General features: G+C 44.2%; 1 protein-coding gene across 2 annotated transcripts in view; it reads right to left on the reverse strand.

Annotated features, from left to right (window-relative positions):
* LOC139413954 (histone deacetylase 11) overlaps positions 1 to 15,264 on the reverse strand; it is a 36,623-nt gene extending 21,359 nt beyond the window's left edge. The window contains exons 1-4 of one of the 2 annotated variants that reach the window (XM_071161846.1): positions 15,084 to 15,264; positions 9,156 to 9,301; positions 8,672 to 8,772; positions 2,167 to 2,283 (exon numbers count right to left, since the gene is read on the reverse strand). In XM_071161846.1, coding sequence (XP_071017947.1) covers positions 2,167 to 2,283; positions 8,672 to 8,772; positions 9,156 to 9,301; positions 15,084 to 15,097 — 378 coding nt within the window. In that variant the 5' untranslated portion in view covers positions 15,098 to 15,264. Of the gene's footprint in view, positions 1 to 2,166; positions 2,284 to 8,671; positions 8,773 to 9,155; positions 9,305 to 15,083 lie in introns of both variants that reach the window. The other variant, XM_071161845.1, reaches the window with a different exon arrangement.
* Between the last annotated feature and the right edge of the window lie 330 nt (positions 15,265 to 15,594).

Below are 15,594 nucleotides of genomic sequence, written 5' to 3' on the forward strand. Positions count from 1 at the left end.
TACATTAGATTAGAAACACAGTACATTAGATTAGAAACAACACAATACATTAGATTAGAAACACAGTACATTAGATTAGAAACAACACAATACACTAGATTAGAAACACAGTACATTAGATTAGAAACAACACAATACATTAGATTAGAAACAACACAATACATTAGATTAGAAACAACACAATACATTAGATTAGAAACACAGTACATTAGATTAGAAACAACACAATACATTAGATTAGAAACAACACAGTACATTAGATTAGAAACAACACAATAAATTAGATTAGAAACAACACAATACATTATATTAGAAACACAGTACATTAGATTAGAAACAACACAATAAATTAGATTAGAAACAACAATACATTAGATTAAAAACACCACACTAGAATAGAAACACACCAGATTAGAAAAAATACAATATATTAGACAAAACACATTAGATTAGAAACAACACAATACATTAGAAACAACACAATACATTAGAAACAACACAACACATTACAATATAACACTAATACAACACAACAGAGGCTGAGTCCTTGAGATGAATAAACATGAATCTATAAACGTATCCATAAAAATATACAAATAATATCCCCCAGCCACCCAGCCACCCAGCCAACCATTCAGCTAGACAGTCAGCCAGCCAGTCAACCAGACCAGTCAGCCAGCTCGCTAGCCAGCCATTCAGCCAGCCACTCAACCAGCCAGCAAGCTAGACAGCCTGTCAACCAGCCAGCCAGTCTTCTGGCCAGTCAGCCAGCCAGCCAGATGCCAGTCAGCCAGCCAGATGCCAGTCAGCCAACCAGATGCCAGTCAGCCAGCCAGTCAGCCAGCCAGTCAGCCAGTCAGCCAGTTAACCAGCCAGTCAGCCAGCCAGTCAGCCAGTCAGCCAGCCAGTCAGCCAGCCAGCCAGATGTCAGTCAACCAGTCAGATGCCAGCCAGCCAGTTAGTTAGTTAACCAGCCAGCAAGTTAACCAGCCAGCCAGTCAGCCAGCCAGCCAGTTAACCAGCCAGTCAGCCAGCCAGTCAGCCAGTTAACCAGCCAGTCAGCCAGACAACTGATGGTATAGTAATAACACGTATTAGCATTTACACACAGACACACAGCTTTGGAGTGAACCACTCAGTTCTCCCTTGGCGACACACAGCTGTGGAGTGAACCACTCAGTTCTCCCTTGGCGACACACAGCTGTGGAGTGAACCACTCAGTTCTCCCTTGGCGACACACAGCTGTGGAGTGAACCACTCAGTTCTCCCTTGGCGACACACAGCTGTGGAGTGAACCACTCAGTTCTCCCTTGGCGACACACAGCTGTGGAGTGAACCACTCAGTTCTCCCTTGGCGACACACAGACACACAGCTGTGGAGTGAACCACTCAGTTCTCCCTTGGCGACACACAGCTGTGGAGTGAACCACTAAGTTCTCCCTTGGCGACACACAGACACACAGCTGTGGAGTGAACCACTCAGTTCTCACTTGGCGACACACAGACGTTGAAGCTGCTGACTCAATATTTATATAAAAGGGTATTTTACATAATGTGCCACAGACAGAAACACAGAGAGACACAGAGAGAGCTCATGTTTGGCTGAATAGGCAGTATCCGACGCTAAGAGGGATGACCCCAACCAAGGGTTTGATACTGCAGCAAACGAACCCTGCCTCATGGCCTTGAACCAAATAAAACAAGCACATTAGTGAGACTGACTGGGTTTCAACAAAGGTCATCAGAACATAGTAAGGCTGCTCTCTGAGTTCATGGGTCTCAGGGAAGGTTAGTAGGACAGAAAAAGAAACGCATTCTTCTCTATCCGTAAAGAAGAAAAAAATAAATGAATTTATTCCAATACTAATTTGAGAAGAGTCTTTCCCCTCAGAGGCTCTGATACCTGTGAAGGCCCTAGGACAAGGATCTCCATCACAGCTGTTCAAACTCTAAGAAGCCTGTCTCTCCCAGGATACACCAAAAACAACCAAATAGAACTGGTTTTGAATAAAACATTCAATAGCACCCTGTGAATCTATTTCCTGAACACAAAACTCCAGACTGCACTATGACAACAGATTCCTCACGTTACAGTAGTTGCTAATACAGAGGCTGATGAGAACAAAGCTGACAAGCTTACACTATGGCAGACATCATCCAACCTACCATGATGGTGCCTCCGGTCTGCGTTCTGAGTGGTCTCAGGACCCGTCTCTGAACCAGGAAGTTAGGTAGGCATAGGAGGGGAGGGATCTCTGTGATGGTCGCTACAACCAGGGACCACTGGATTGGACAAAGAAAACAACACATCATCCTCACACACACGCAGAACACACACTATGGGAAATTCCGATGTACATCTAGGTTTAGGAAGATGATTTCTGAATGGGATTGATTACTGCTGGCAAAATGGCATGGCGTTATTAACAACAGTCTCAACTAACTTACACTGGAATATAATACATATTATAATACATATACACAATAAATAATCATACACATACATATGTCATAAAATAAAGCATTAAGTGAATGCAACAGAATACTGAGGTAGGTACGGTACCTATCTACAGCCCTCCACCAAACAGCTCTGAGGGATATGTGGTTTCCAGTTTGCATAAAGTCCAGTGTAGTTCCTTGATGGCCGTCGTGGTATCGGCTTAAGGGGGAATATACACGGCTGTGACTATAACCGGAGAGAATTCTCTTGCTAATACGCTCAGCATACGGTCAGGGGACAAAAGGACTTGAGTTTCTGTATGTTATCACAATCACACCATGAGTAGTTAATCATGAAACATCCCCGCCATTCTTCTTCCTGGATGGAAAGTTGTTTATTCCTGTCTACGAGATGTACTGAGAACCCAGCTGGCTGTATGGACGGGGACAGTATATCCAGAGAAAACCATGATTCCATGAAACAGAGTATGTTACAGTCCCTAATGTCTCTCTAGAAGAAGATCCTCGCCCTGAGCTCGTCTACTTCATTGTCCAGAGATTGAACATTAGCGAGTAATATACTCGGAAGCAGTGGATGGTGTCGGACTAGAAGTCCACTCTGAATACCTCTTGGAGCAGCTTCTGGGACAAGTGTAATTGCCCTGGGGGGTACAAACAAAGGATCCAATTCGGGAAAGTCATATTCCTGATCGTAATGCTGGTGAGTTACCGCCGCTCTGATATCCAAAAGTTTAAAAAAAATGATTACTGCAAAGTTGCTGAGAAGCTAGAAGCACAGCTGCCATGTCTGTCGGAGCCATCTTGATGTGGGGGGTGTGCTTTGGCAAAGTGGATGGGGTTATCTCCTGCATGGTTGGCTGCATGGTTGGCCCTATCTGGAGTTATTGTCTGATGGGGCTACAGTGTCCCCTTACCCCCACTGTCTCAGCCTCTAGTATCTATGCTGCAATATGTGCCGTAGTGCTGTCTGTCCTATCTGGTGTCCTGTGTGAACTTAAGTATGCTCCCTTTAATTCTCTCATCTCTCCCCTCCTGGAGGACCTGAGCCCTAGGACCATGCTTCAGGACTATCCGGCCTGATGACTCCTGGCTGTCCCCGGTCTACCTGGTCATGCTGCTGATCTAGTTTCTGCTGTTCTGCCTGTGCCTATGGACCCTGAAATGCTTGTCCCGACCAATGAATGCTTGGCTATGAAAAACCAATTGACATTTACTCCTGAGGAGCTGACCTGTTGCACTCTCTACAATCACTGGCAGAATCCTTTTTTTTTCTTTAACGAGTCCGATGTGAAGGAAATACTGCTTTCCCGGGAACAGGCCCAGATCCCCGTCATTTGTGTGAAGAGAGGGCGAAGACAAAGCTGGACGGCGGGAATCCTTCTGAGAATTCGTAGGCGATCGAATAAACCCCCACTGCCTTCCATTCTGCTAGCAAACGTGCAATCTTTGGAAAATAAAATAGATGACCTACGCGGAAGATTAAACTATCAACAGGACACTGAAGACTCTATTATCTTATGCTTCACCGAGTAGTGTCTGAACGACCACATTATCAACATACAGTTGGCTGGTTATACGCTGTATCAGCAGGATAGAAGGGCAGCGTCTGGTAAGCGACGGTGGACTGTGTATTTTTGTAAATAACAGCTGGTACACGATATCTAAGGAAGTCTCAAGGATTTGCTCACCTGAGGAAGAGTATCTCATGATAAGCTGAAGCCCACACTATCTACCTAGAGTTTTCATCTGTATTTTTCATACCTGTCTACATACCACCACAGACTGATGCTGGCACTAGAACCACACTCAATGAACTGTGTTCCACCATATGCAAACAGGAAAACGCTCCCCAGAGGCGGCGCTCCTAGTGGCCGGGACTTTAATGCAGGGAAACTTAAATCAGTTGAACCTAATTTCTATCAGCATGTTAAATGTGCAACCAGAGAAGGGAAAAAAACGATGGACCACCTTTACTCCACACAGGGACGCATACAAAGCTCTCCTTGCCCTACATTTGGCAAATTACCATAATTCCATCCTCCTGATCCCTGCTATAAAGCACCAGTGACTTGATCAATAAAAAAAAGTGGTCAGAGGAAGCAGATGCTAAGCTACAGAACTGTTTTTCTAGCACAGAATGGAATATGTTCCGGGATTCCTCCGATGGCATTGAGGAGTACACCACATCAGTCATTGGATTCATCAATAAGTGCATCGATGATGTCATCCCTACAGTGACCGTACGTACATACCCCAACCAGAAGCCATGGATTACAGGCAACATCCGTACTGAGCTAAAGGCTAGAGCTGCAGCTTTCAAGGACCGGGACTCTAACACGGAAGCTTATAAGAAATCTCGCTATGCCCTCCAACGAACCATCAAACAGGCAAAGCGTCAATACAGGACTAAGACCGAATTCTACTACAATGGTTCTGATGCTCGTCGGAAGTGGCAGGGCTAGCAAACCATTACAGACTACAAAGGGAAGCACAGACGAGAGCTGCCCAGTGACACAAGCCTACCTGACGAGCTAAACTAATTCTATGCTCGAAGCAAATAAGACCGAAACATGCATTAGAGCAGCAGCTCTTCTGGAAGACTGTGTGATCATGCTCTCCAAAGCTGATGTAAGTAAGACCTTTAAACAGGTAAACATTCACAAGGCCGCAGGGCAGATTACCAGTATGACAGATTACCAGTATGTGTACTGCGAGCATGCGCTGACTAATTGGCATGTGTATTCACTGACATTTTCAACCTTCCCTGTCTGAGTCTGTATCGCCAACATGTTTCAAGCAGACCACCATAGTCCCTGTGCCCAACACATCCTCCACGCTGATCCTCAACACAGGGGCTCCTCAGGGGTGTGTGCTCAGTCCCCTCCTGTACTCCCTTTTCACTCATGATACTCCAACACCATCTGCTGTTTCCTGAAGTCCACAATCATCTCCTTTGTTTTGTTGGCATTGAGTCGGAGGTTATTTTCCTGACACCACACTCCGAGGGCCCTCACCTCCTCCCTGTAGGTCGTCTCATCGTTGTTGGTAATCAAGCCTAGCACTGTAGTGTCATCCGCAAACTTGATGATTGAGTTGGAGGCGCGCATGGCCACGCAGTTGTGGGTGAACAGGGAGTACAGGAGAGGGCTCAGAACACACCCTTGTGGGGCCCCAGTGTTGAGGATCAGCGGGGTGGAGATGTTGTTACCTACCCTCACCACTTGGGGGCGGCCCGTCAGGAAGTCCAGTACCCAGTTGCACAGGACGGGGTCGAGACCCAGGGTCTCGAGCTTGATGACGAGTTTGGAGGGTACTATGGTGTTAAATGCTGAGCTGTAGTCGATGAACAGCATTCTCACATAGGTATTCCTCTTGTCCAGATGGGTTAGGGCAGTGTGCAGTGTGGTTGCGATTGCGTCGTCTGTGGACCTATTTGGGCGGTAAGCAAATTGGAGTGGGTCTAGGGTGTCAGGTAGGGTGGAGGTGATATGGTCCTTGATTAGTCTCTCAAAGCACTTCACGATGACGGAAGTGAGTGCTACGGGGCGGTAGTCGTTTAGCTCAGGAGAAGGAGGAGAGTCCGCAGGTTTTGGTTGCGGGCCGTGTCAGTGGCACTGTATTGTCCTCAAAGCGGGCAAAAAAGTCATTTTTGTACCTGTTTCCACCAGCATCTTCACAAGGTTATTTTCTGTTGTTCTGGGATTGATTTACTTTTCACACCAAAGTAGGTTCATCTCTAGGAGACAAAATGAGTACTATTGTTTGTACAGCTGAACATGGTACCTTCAGGCGTTTGGAAATTGCTCCCAAGGATGAACCAGACTTGTGGAGGTCTACAATGTTTTTTCTGAGGTCTTTCTGAGGTCTGATTTCTTTTGATTTCCCCATGATGTCAAGCAAAGAGGCACTGAGTTTGAAGGTAGGCCTTGAAATACATCCACAGGTACACCTCCTATTGACTCAAATGATGTCAATTAGAAGCTTCTAATGTCATGACATAATTTTCTGGAATTTTCCAAGCTGTTTAAAGGTACAGTCAACTTAGTGTATGTAAACTTCTGACCCACTGGAATAGTGAGACAGTGAATTATAAGTGAAATAATCTGTCCTTAGACAATTGTTGGAAAAAGTCCTAACTGACTTGCCAAAACTATAGTTTGTAAACAAGAAATTTGTAGAGTGGTTGAAAAATGAGTTTTAATTACTCCAACCTAAGTGTATGTAAACTTCCGACTTCAACTGTATCTGGGCCCCTATTCTGTGCAATTGATTGTGTAAACACCAACAAACATATCTGGGCTATCTATTCTGTGTAATTTAATAAAGTAAACAGCAACAAACAGACGAAGTTTAAACATGATTTTCCACATGAACCTAAATAATAACCAAGCTTTTGAGTAGTTTGAGTGCTGAGAGGAGAACGAGGAAGAGCTCGGAGGAGAGAGAAGATACAAAGTAGAAAAGGGGAAAAGAATAAGAAGGTGGAGGAAAGAGGAGGAGTAGGGTTAGGGTTTGGTGTACTGTACACAATGCCATGTTGACTCAAAGGAGAACCAGAGAGAAGCAATACAGTCTGTTGAGGTAGCGATTGGTGTCAACCCACCTCGAGTCATGAGGTAGCGTTTGGTGTCAACCCACCTCGAGTCATGAGGTAGCGTTTGGTGTCAACCCATCTCGAGTCATGAGGTAGCGTTTGGTGTCAACCCACCTCGAGTCATGAGGTAGCGTTTGGTGTCAACCCATCTCGAGTCATGAGGTAGCGTTTGGTGTCAACCCACCTCGAGTCATGAGGTAGCGTTTGGTGTCAACCCATCTCGAGTCATGAGGTAGCGTTTGGTGTCAACCCACCTCGAGTCATGAGGTAGCGTTTGGTGTCAACCCACCGAGTCATGAGGTAGCGTTTGGTGTCAACCCACCGAGTCATGAGGTAGTGTTTGGTGTCAACCCACCTCGAGTCATGAGGTAGCATTTGGTGTCAACCCACCCGAGTCATGAGGTAGCGTTTGGTGTCAACCCAGCAAGTCATGAGGTAGCGTTTGGTGTCAACCCACCTCGAGTCATGAGGTAGCGTTTGGTGTCAACCACCTCGAGTCATGAGGTAGCGTTTGGTGTCAACCCATCTCGAGTCATGAGGTAGCGTTTGGTGTCAACCCACCTCGAGTCATGAGGTAGCGTTTGGTGTCAACCCACCTCGAGTCATGAGGTAGCGTTTGGTGTCAACCCACCTCGAGTCATGAGGTAGCGTTTGGTGTCAACCCATCTCGAGTCATGAGGTAGCGTTTGGTGTCAACCCACCTCGAGTCATGAGGTAGCGTTTGGTGTCAACCCACAGGGTCATGAGGTAGCGTTTGGTGTCAACCCACCGAGTCATGAGGTAGTGTTTGGTGTCAACCCACCTCGAGTCATGAGGTAGCATTTGGTGTCAACCCACCCGAGTCATGAGGTAGCGTTTGGTGTCAACCCACCAAGTCATGAGGTAGCGTTTGGTGTCAACCATCTCGAGTCATGAGGTAGCATTTGGTGTCAACCCACCCGAGTCATGAGGTAGCGTTTGGTGTCAACCACCTCGAGTCATGAGGTAGCGTTTGGTGTCAACCCACCTCGAGTCATGAGGTAGCGTTTGGTGTCAACCCACCCGAGTCATGAGGTAGCGTTTGGTGTCAACCACCTCGAGTCATGAGGTAGCGTTTGGTGTAACCACCTCGAGTCATGAGGTAGCTTTTGGTGTCAACCCACCGAGTCATGAGGTAGCATTTGTAGTCAACCCACCGAGTCATGAGGTAGCGTTTGGTGTCAACCAGCCTCGAGTCATGAGGTAGCGTTTGGTGTCAACCACCTCGAGTCATGAGGTAGCGTTTGGTGTCAACCCACCGAGTCATGAGGTAGCGTTTGGTGTCAACCACCTCAAGTCATGAGGTAGCGTTTGGTGTCAACCACCTCGAGTCATGAGGTAGCGTTTGGTGTCAACCACCTCGAGTCATGAGGTAGCGTTTGGTGTCAACCCACCTCGAGTCATGAGGTAGCGTTTGGTGTCAACCACCTCGAGTCATGAGGAAGCGTTTGGTGTCAACCCACCGAGTCATGAGGTAGCGTTTGGTGTCAACCCACCGAGTCATGAGGTAGCGTTTGGTGTCAACCCACCGAGTCATGAGGTAGCGTTTGGTGTCAATTCACCTTGAGTCTGTTGAGGTAAGGTTTAATGTCAACCCACCTTGAGTCTGTTGAGGTAGCGTTTTGTGTGAACCACCAGCAGGTCTTCCTCTGTAGCCTCCCGTGCCTCAACGATGCTCCCATCACTGATCAACTTCTCCTCTGAGAAAGACAGAGGTAAGACAGAGGAGCAAGAGAGATCGATAGAGAGAGAGATCGAGAGATAGAGACGAGAGAGAGAGAGTGAGAGAGATAGAGGGAAATAGTGAGAGCGTGAGAGAGAAACAACAGGTTAGACCTGCTAGGTTAGTAAGGAGGACTCAGTGTCCACCCTACAAACCATACAAGTAGTGAATAAAACCTTTTCCTCCTTCCTCTTCAGCATACAACCAGGCTACACTACCTTTTCCTCCTTCCTGTTCAGTATGCTACCAGGCTACACTACCGTTTCCTCCTTCCTGTTCAGTATACCACCAGGCTACACTCCCTGACCCTAAGTGCTCATGTAAAACATTCTAAATGTGATTGATTGATTACCCCTGTACCTTTTAGGAAGTGGATGACTTTCCCCCACTTCCCACTGTCGAAGGGGTGTAGTTTCTCTAGGCCCATGAAGGTGATGTTGTATACTGGAGAGTAGACGATAGGCAGACATGACGACGGCACCTCCAGGTATAGCTGGGTGCCGTGACTACTGGGAATAACAAACAACAGATATAATACAAACTTTATGGTCACCTGTAAACTTTCTTAATAAAATGTGCACTGTCATTACACTGTAATTAAGGTGGAATAGATGCATCCAACTCTAAACTCTCCTATTTATTAATAACTTATCCGTTGTTTCATTTGGCACGGTCATTACACTGTAAATGTATGATGCAACTACCATGTGGAGGCAGCGTAGCCTAGTGGTTAGAGCGTTGGACTAGTAACCGAAAGGTTGCAAGATAGAATCACCGAGCTGACAAGGTAAAAATCTGTCGTTCTGCCCCTGAACAAGGCAGTTAACCCACTGTTCCTAGGCCGTCATCAAAAATAAGAATTTGTTCTTAACTGACTTGTTAAATAAAGGTAAAACAAAAAAATATTCAATACTAAACCACCTCTTATGACGTGGGGAAGATACAGCCAACCCCCAACTTTGGTGCAGTTTATCAGCCTCAATATCAGTTATTTGGCAACTACCTACTTTCCCCTTATCTTCTGTGTGAGACATGTTGTTCAGGGGAGTCAACATTATTACAATTCTGTAGCAAACTGTGTCACCATTTGCAAAACTGTTCAACAGAAACTGTTTACTCCAAATGGAAAACACAAACAAGAGTTTCTATTGGACAAATTCAGGTAGATCTCTCCCCGTTTAGTTCAATTTGCGCGGATTGCTTCCGTTTGGAACTTAAACGATGGTTTCCGTAATGAATACACCCCTGGCATCACTGTTTTCATCTGGAATTCAACACAAACACTGGACACACCACTGCAATGTGGACATTTAGGTCATATTTGGTTGAGACGTTGATGAAAAAGATTTCAACCTTTATTCACCCACTCAGACAGCCAGAAGTTTGTTGAATTATCACTACACTTTCAACCATTTAAAATCATGACAAAGTTCAAATGGAAATACAGATACTCTGCATTTATACAACTACTAAATGTGTGACCACTGTACTTCATCTAATAGCAGAACCACTACAGTTGAGATTACATTAAACGTTTTTTATTCTTTATTTTTGTTTATTTAACAAGGTAGGCCAGTTGAGAACACCTTTATTTAACCAGGTAGACCAGATCACCTTTATTTCACCAGGTAGGCCAGTTGAGAACAAGTTCTCATTTACAACTGCGACCTGGCCAAGATAAAGCAAAGCAGTTCGACACAAACAACACAGAGTTACACATGGAATAAACACACACAGTCAATAATACATAAGAAAAGTATATAAACAGTGTGTGCAAATGAGGAAAGTTAAGGGAGGTAAGGTAGTAAATAAGCCATAGTGGTTAAATTTAGCAATCAAACACTGGAGAGATAGATGTGCAGAAAATGAATGTGCAAGTAGAGATACTGGGGTGCAAAGGAGCAAAAATATAAAATATAAAATAAAAACAGTATGGGGATGAGGTAGTTGGATGGGCTATTTACAGATGGGCTTTGTACAGGTGCAGTGATCTGTGAGCTGCTCTGACTGCTGGTGATTAAAGTTGGTGAGGGAGATATGAGTCTCCAGCTTCAGTGATTTTTGCAGTTCGTTCCAGTCATTGGCAGCAGAGAACTGGAAGGAAAGTCGAGCAAAGGAGGAATTGGCTTTGGGGGTGACCAGTGAAATATACCTGCTGGAGCGCGTGCTACGGGTGGGTTCTGCTATGGTGACCAGTGAGCTGAGATAAGGTGGTGCTTTACCTAGCAGAGACTTGTAGATAACCTGTAGCCAGTGGATTTGGCGACGAGTATGAAGCGAGGGCCAACCAACGAGAGCATACAGGTCGCAGTAGTGGGTAGTATATGGGGCTTTGGTGACAAAACGGATGGCACTGTGATAGACTACATCTAGTTTGATGAGTAGAGTGTTTGAGGCTATTTTGTAAATGACATCGCCAAAGTCAAGGATCAGTAGGATGGTCAGTTTTACAAGGATATGTTTAGGAGCATGAGTGAAGGATGCTTTGCTGTGAAATAGGAAGCCTATTCTAGATTTCATTTTGGATTGGAGATGCTTGATGTGAGTTTGTAAGGAGAGTTTACAGTCTAGCCAGACACCTAGGTATTTATAGTTGTCCACATATTCTAAGTCAGAACCGTCCAGAGTAGTGATGCTGAACGGGCGGGCGGGTGCGGGCAGCGATCGGTTGAAGAGCCTGCATTTAGTTTTACTTGCATTTAAGAGCAGTTGGAGTCCACGGAAGGAGAGTTGTATGGCATTGAAGCTCGCCTGGAGGTTAGTTAACAAATCAAATCAAATGTATTTGTCACATACACATGGTTAGCAGATGTTAATGCGAGTGTAGCGAAATGCTTGTGCTTCTAGTTCCGACAATGCAGTAATAACCAACGAGTAATCTAACCTAACAATTCCAAAACTACTACCTCATACACACACGTGTAAAGGGATAAAGAATATGTACATAAAGATATATGAATGAATGATGGTACAGAGCGGCATAGGCAAGATGCAGTAGATGGTATCGAGTACAGTATATACATATGAGATGAGTAATGTAGGGTATGTAAACATTATATTAAGTAGCATTGTTTAAAGTGGCTAGTGATATGTTTTACATACATTTCCCATCCATTCCCATTATTAAAGTGGCTGGAGTTGAGTCAGTGTGTTGGCAGCAGCCACTCAATGTTAGTGGTGGCTGTTTAACAGTCTGATGGCCTTGAGATAGAAGCTGTTTTTCAGTCTCTCGGTCCCTGCTTTGATGCACCTGTACTGACCTCGCCTTCTGGATGATAGCGGGGTGAACAGGCAGTGGCACGGGTGGTTGTTGTCCTTGATGATCTTTATGGCCTCCCTGTGAACTCGGGTGGTGTAGGTGTCCTGGAAGGCAGGTAGTTTGCCCCCGGTGATGCGTTGTGCAGACCTCACTACCCTCTGGAGAGCCTTACGGTTGTGGGCGGAGCAGTTGCCGTACCAGGCGGTGATACAGCCCGACAGGATGCTCTCGATTGTGCATCTGTAGAAGTTTGTGAGTGCTTTGGGTGACAAGCCAAATTTCTTCAGCCTCCTGAGGTTGAAGAGGCGCTGCTGCGCCTTCTCCACGATGCTGTCTGTGTGGGTGGACCAATTCAGATTGTCTGTGATGTGTACGCCGAGGAACTTAAAACGTACTACCCTCTCCACTACTGTCCCATCGATGTGGATAGGGAAGTGCTCCCTCTGCTGTTTCCTGAAGTCCACAATCATCTCCTTAGTTTTGTTGAGTGTGAGGTTATTTTCCTGACCCCACACTCCGAGGGCCCTCACCTCCTCCCAGTGTCCAAAGAAGGGCCAGAAGTATACAGAATGGTTTCGTCAGCGTAGAGGTGGATCAGAGAATCACCAGTAGCAAGAGCGACATCATTGATGTACACAGAGAAAATAGTCGGCCCGAGAATTTAACCCCGTGGCACCCCCATAGAGACTGCCAGAGGTCTGGACAACAGGCCCTCCGATTTGACACACTGAACTCTGTCTGAGAAGTAGTTGGTGAAGCAGGCGAGGCAGTCATTAGAGAAACTAAGGCTGTTGAGTCTGCTGATAGGATATCAACGCTGTTGAAGATTCTGCACAGATTATTATAGAAATAATGATCTCACAGACCTGAGACATTAGCAAGCTACCTTGATCGTGCTTTTTATGATTACATAAGAAGACATGTATAGTTCCAGTAGGCTAATCTCAAAATGAGGCCATGGATGTGTTACTCATTGTAAGGTTGAATAAATACTGTTACATTAGTTTGTGAGATAGCCTAAACGTTATCTACTGTATTACAAAAGTATTGTTGAATTGTTTGGTTGACAAAGCAACCAAATATCAACATTTAGAGGATATCTAATGCTTGGATAGTTTCATATGAGCCACTGGTTTAATCCAGTTCTTTAACTTTTAGTTTAGTTGGAAACTTTAAATTGAAAATATCATTTGTTAAGTTGTCGACAAGTTACTAGGCTCTTTACGGTGTTGAAAAAGTATTTTTGAATTGTGTTAGGTTGTCAACGCAACCAAATATCAACATTTAAAGGAGTTTAATTCCAGTTTGTCTACAAATTAAACATTTATATGTTGGATTCACATCTCCATCTCAACCAAAATTGGATGTAAAAGAATATGACTAAATAAAATAAAAATCTAATTCAAGTACATTTAAAGTTTGATTCGATTACATTCTTTAACTTTGAATTTATGTTGAGATGGAGACATGAATCCAACATATCACTTATTAATTGGAATTAAAACCAGACTAAGTCAGTGGCACAGATGGTACGTGGCCAACATGTATAAGCTTGAAACCCCCTGGGCCTATATATATTATGTATGTTCAGTTGAACCCTGGGTTCATTTGAAACAATACTTGTTGATGACTTCCCTAATGCTATATAGGCCTAAATAGCATCATAGAGGATATATGACTTATAAAGTATGGTCACATTTAATTTACTCTGTTAAACCTATCCTTTGGAATGACTGATAGCAATAGTAAATATATGTAGCTATCATTCTCACCAGAGCACATTGGTAGCAGTCAGTGATACATACAGTATCAAGGCTAAACTGGGATTGGTTAAAACCCTGGATGGGAGACCACATGAACAGCTGTAGACAGGAAGTGGTTAAAACCCTGGATGGGAGACCACATGAACAGCTGTAGACAGGAAGTGGTTAAAACCCTGGATGGGAGACCACATGAACAGCTGTAGACAGGAAGTGGTTAAAACCCTGGATGGGAGACCACATGAACAGCTGTAGACAGGAAGTGGTTAAAACCCTGGATGGGAGACCACATGAACAGCTGTAGACAGGAAGTGGTTAAAACCCTGGATGGGAGACCACATGAACAGCTGTAGACAGGAAGTGGTTAAAACCCTGGATGGGAGACCACATGAACAGCTGTAGACAGGAAGTGGTTAAAACCCTGGATGGGAGACCACATGAACAGCTGTAGACAGGAAGTGGTTAAAACCCTGGATGGAAAACCACATGAACAGCTGTAGACAGGAAGTGCTGCCCAGACTGTCGTTTTTTTTCTTTCTGATACTGGATATAATGTTGAAGACCTGATGTTGTTTCAAAGGTACAAATTCAACATATTTTTTACAAGGTTTGTCTATGTTGAAAATTGGTTACAATTATAACATGATCCCGTCTTTAAAATGTCACCCTCAAAACAGATTCCAAGTTACATTTACAAACGATGTTGATTCAACAGGTTTGTGCCCAGTGGGTAGTGGTTAGAAACATGTGTATTGTAATACTATGCATCAATCAGAAAGAGATTCATACTGATTTTATTTTCACTAGAAAATAACATATTGTGTTATTGAACTTCATGAATTTGTTATTTAAATGGTTTGATTTATTACATGGTTTCAGTGCCCATATTATTAAATGAATGGTAACAGCTAAACGAGTCTTTTCAAACAGAACTAGGTTAGTCAGAAACAACGAAAGATTTCAGAAATGTGCTGTAGGCCTAAGTGACCGTGATTAGGTCTGAAGTACAATACAGGCCGGAAAAAGAGAAACTACAAGAACCACAATCCCCCACCGGTTGCACATGCGCAACATAATTTCCAAAGACGAAATGGCATAATAAGGAAATATTTCTCTCGTCTCGTTTTACAATCCCTGACTGTATTAGTGGTCATTGTTATTCAACATAATTATAACAACTTTTGGAACCAATTTAGAAGAATGTTGTGACAGCGAGAAAATGAGCCGTCATTGGCTCTGCAACGCAACTGTGAAATCAGCTTGACTCACCTGTTACACATCATAACCGCTCTTTGGTCTATTAGTTGACGCTAAAATATTTTATTCGAATGCTTTGATATCTTCACAAATGCAACGTTAGATTGTGGTTGTCCGATATCATTCTGTTAGTCATATATCCAACAGCTAGCAGAACAGAAAGAGATCAGATCATTGTAATGCAGCCCACAGCGCTTCCTTCCATGCGCACGTCGAATACGCACTCACAACATTCGACCACTACGTCATTTTACCGTAGTCTACTTTCGCTGCGCATTAGTTGTGATTAAACTTTTATATTTTCAGTATCTAACATTTACATTTTCTTTAACTTTTTTTATAATAGTGGTGCATGGCGACTATATAAAATGTAAGGAATGTGTGCATTCGTTTTCATGCTCCTTATTTACAATGTCCACTGGGCAAGCCACCTCATTTCAACATGAACATTTGGGTAATATTTGGTTGCGATTTGATCAATGAGATTTCAACCTTTATTCGCCCACTGAAAAAGACAGCCAGA

Source organism: Oncorhynchus clarkii, chromosome 7 (genome assembly GCF_045791955.1).
Source record: "Oncorhynchus clarkii lewisi isolate Uvic-CL-2024 chromosome 7, UVic_Ocla_1.0, whole genome shotgun sequence".
Lineage (NCBI taxonomy): Eukaryota > Metazoa > Chordata > Actinopteri > Salmoniformes > Salmonidae > Oncorhynchus > Oncorhynchus clarkii.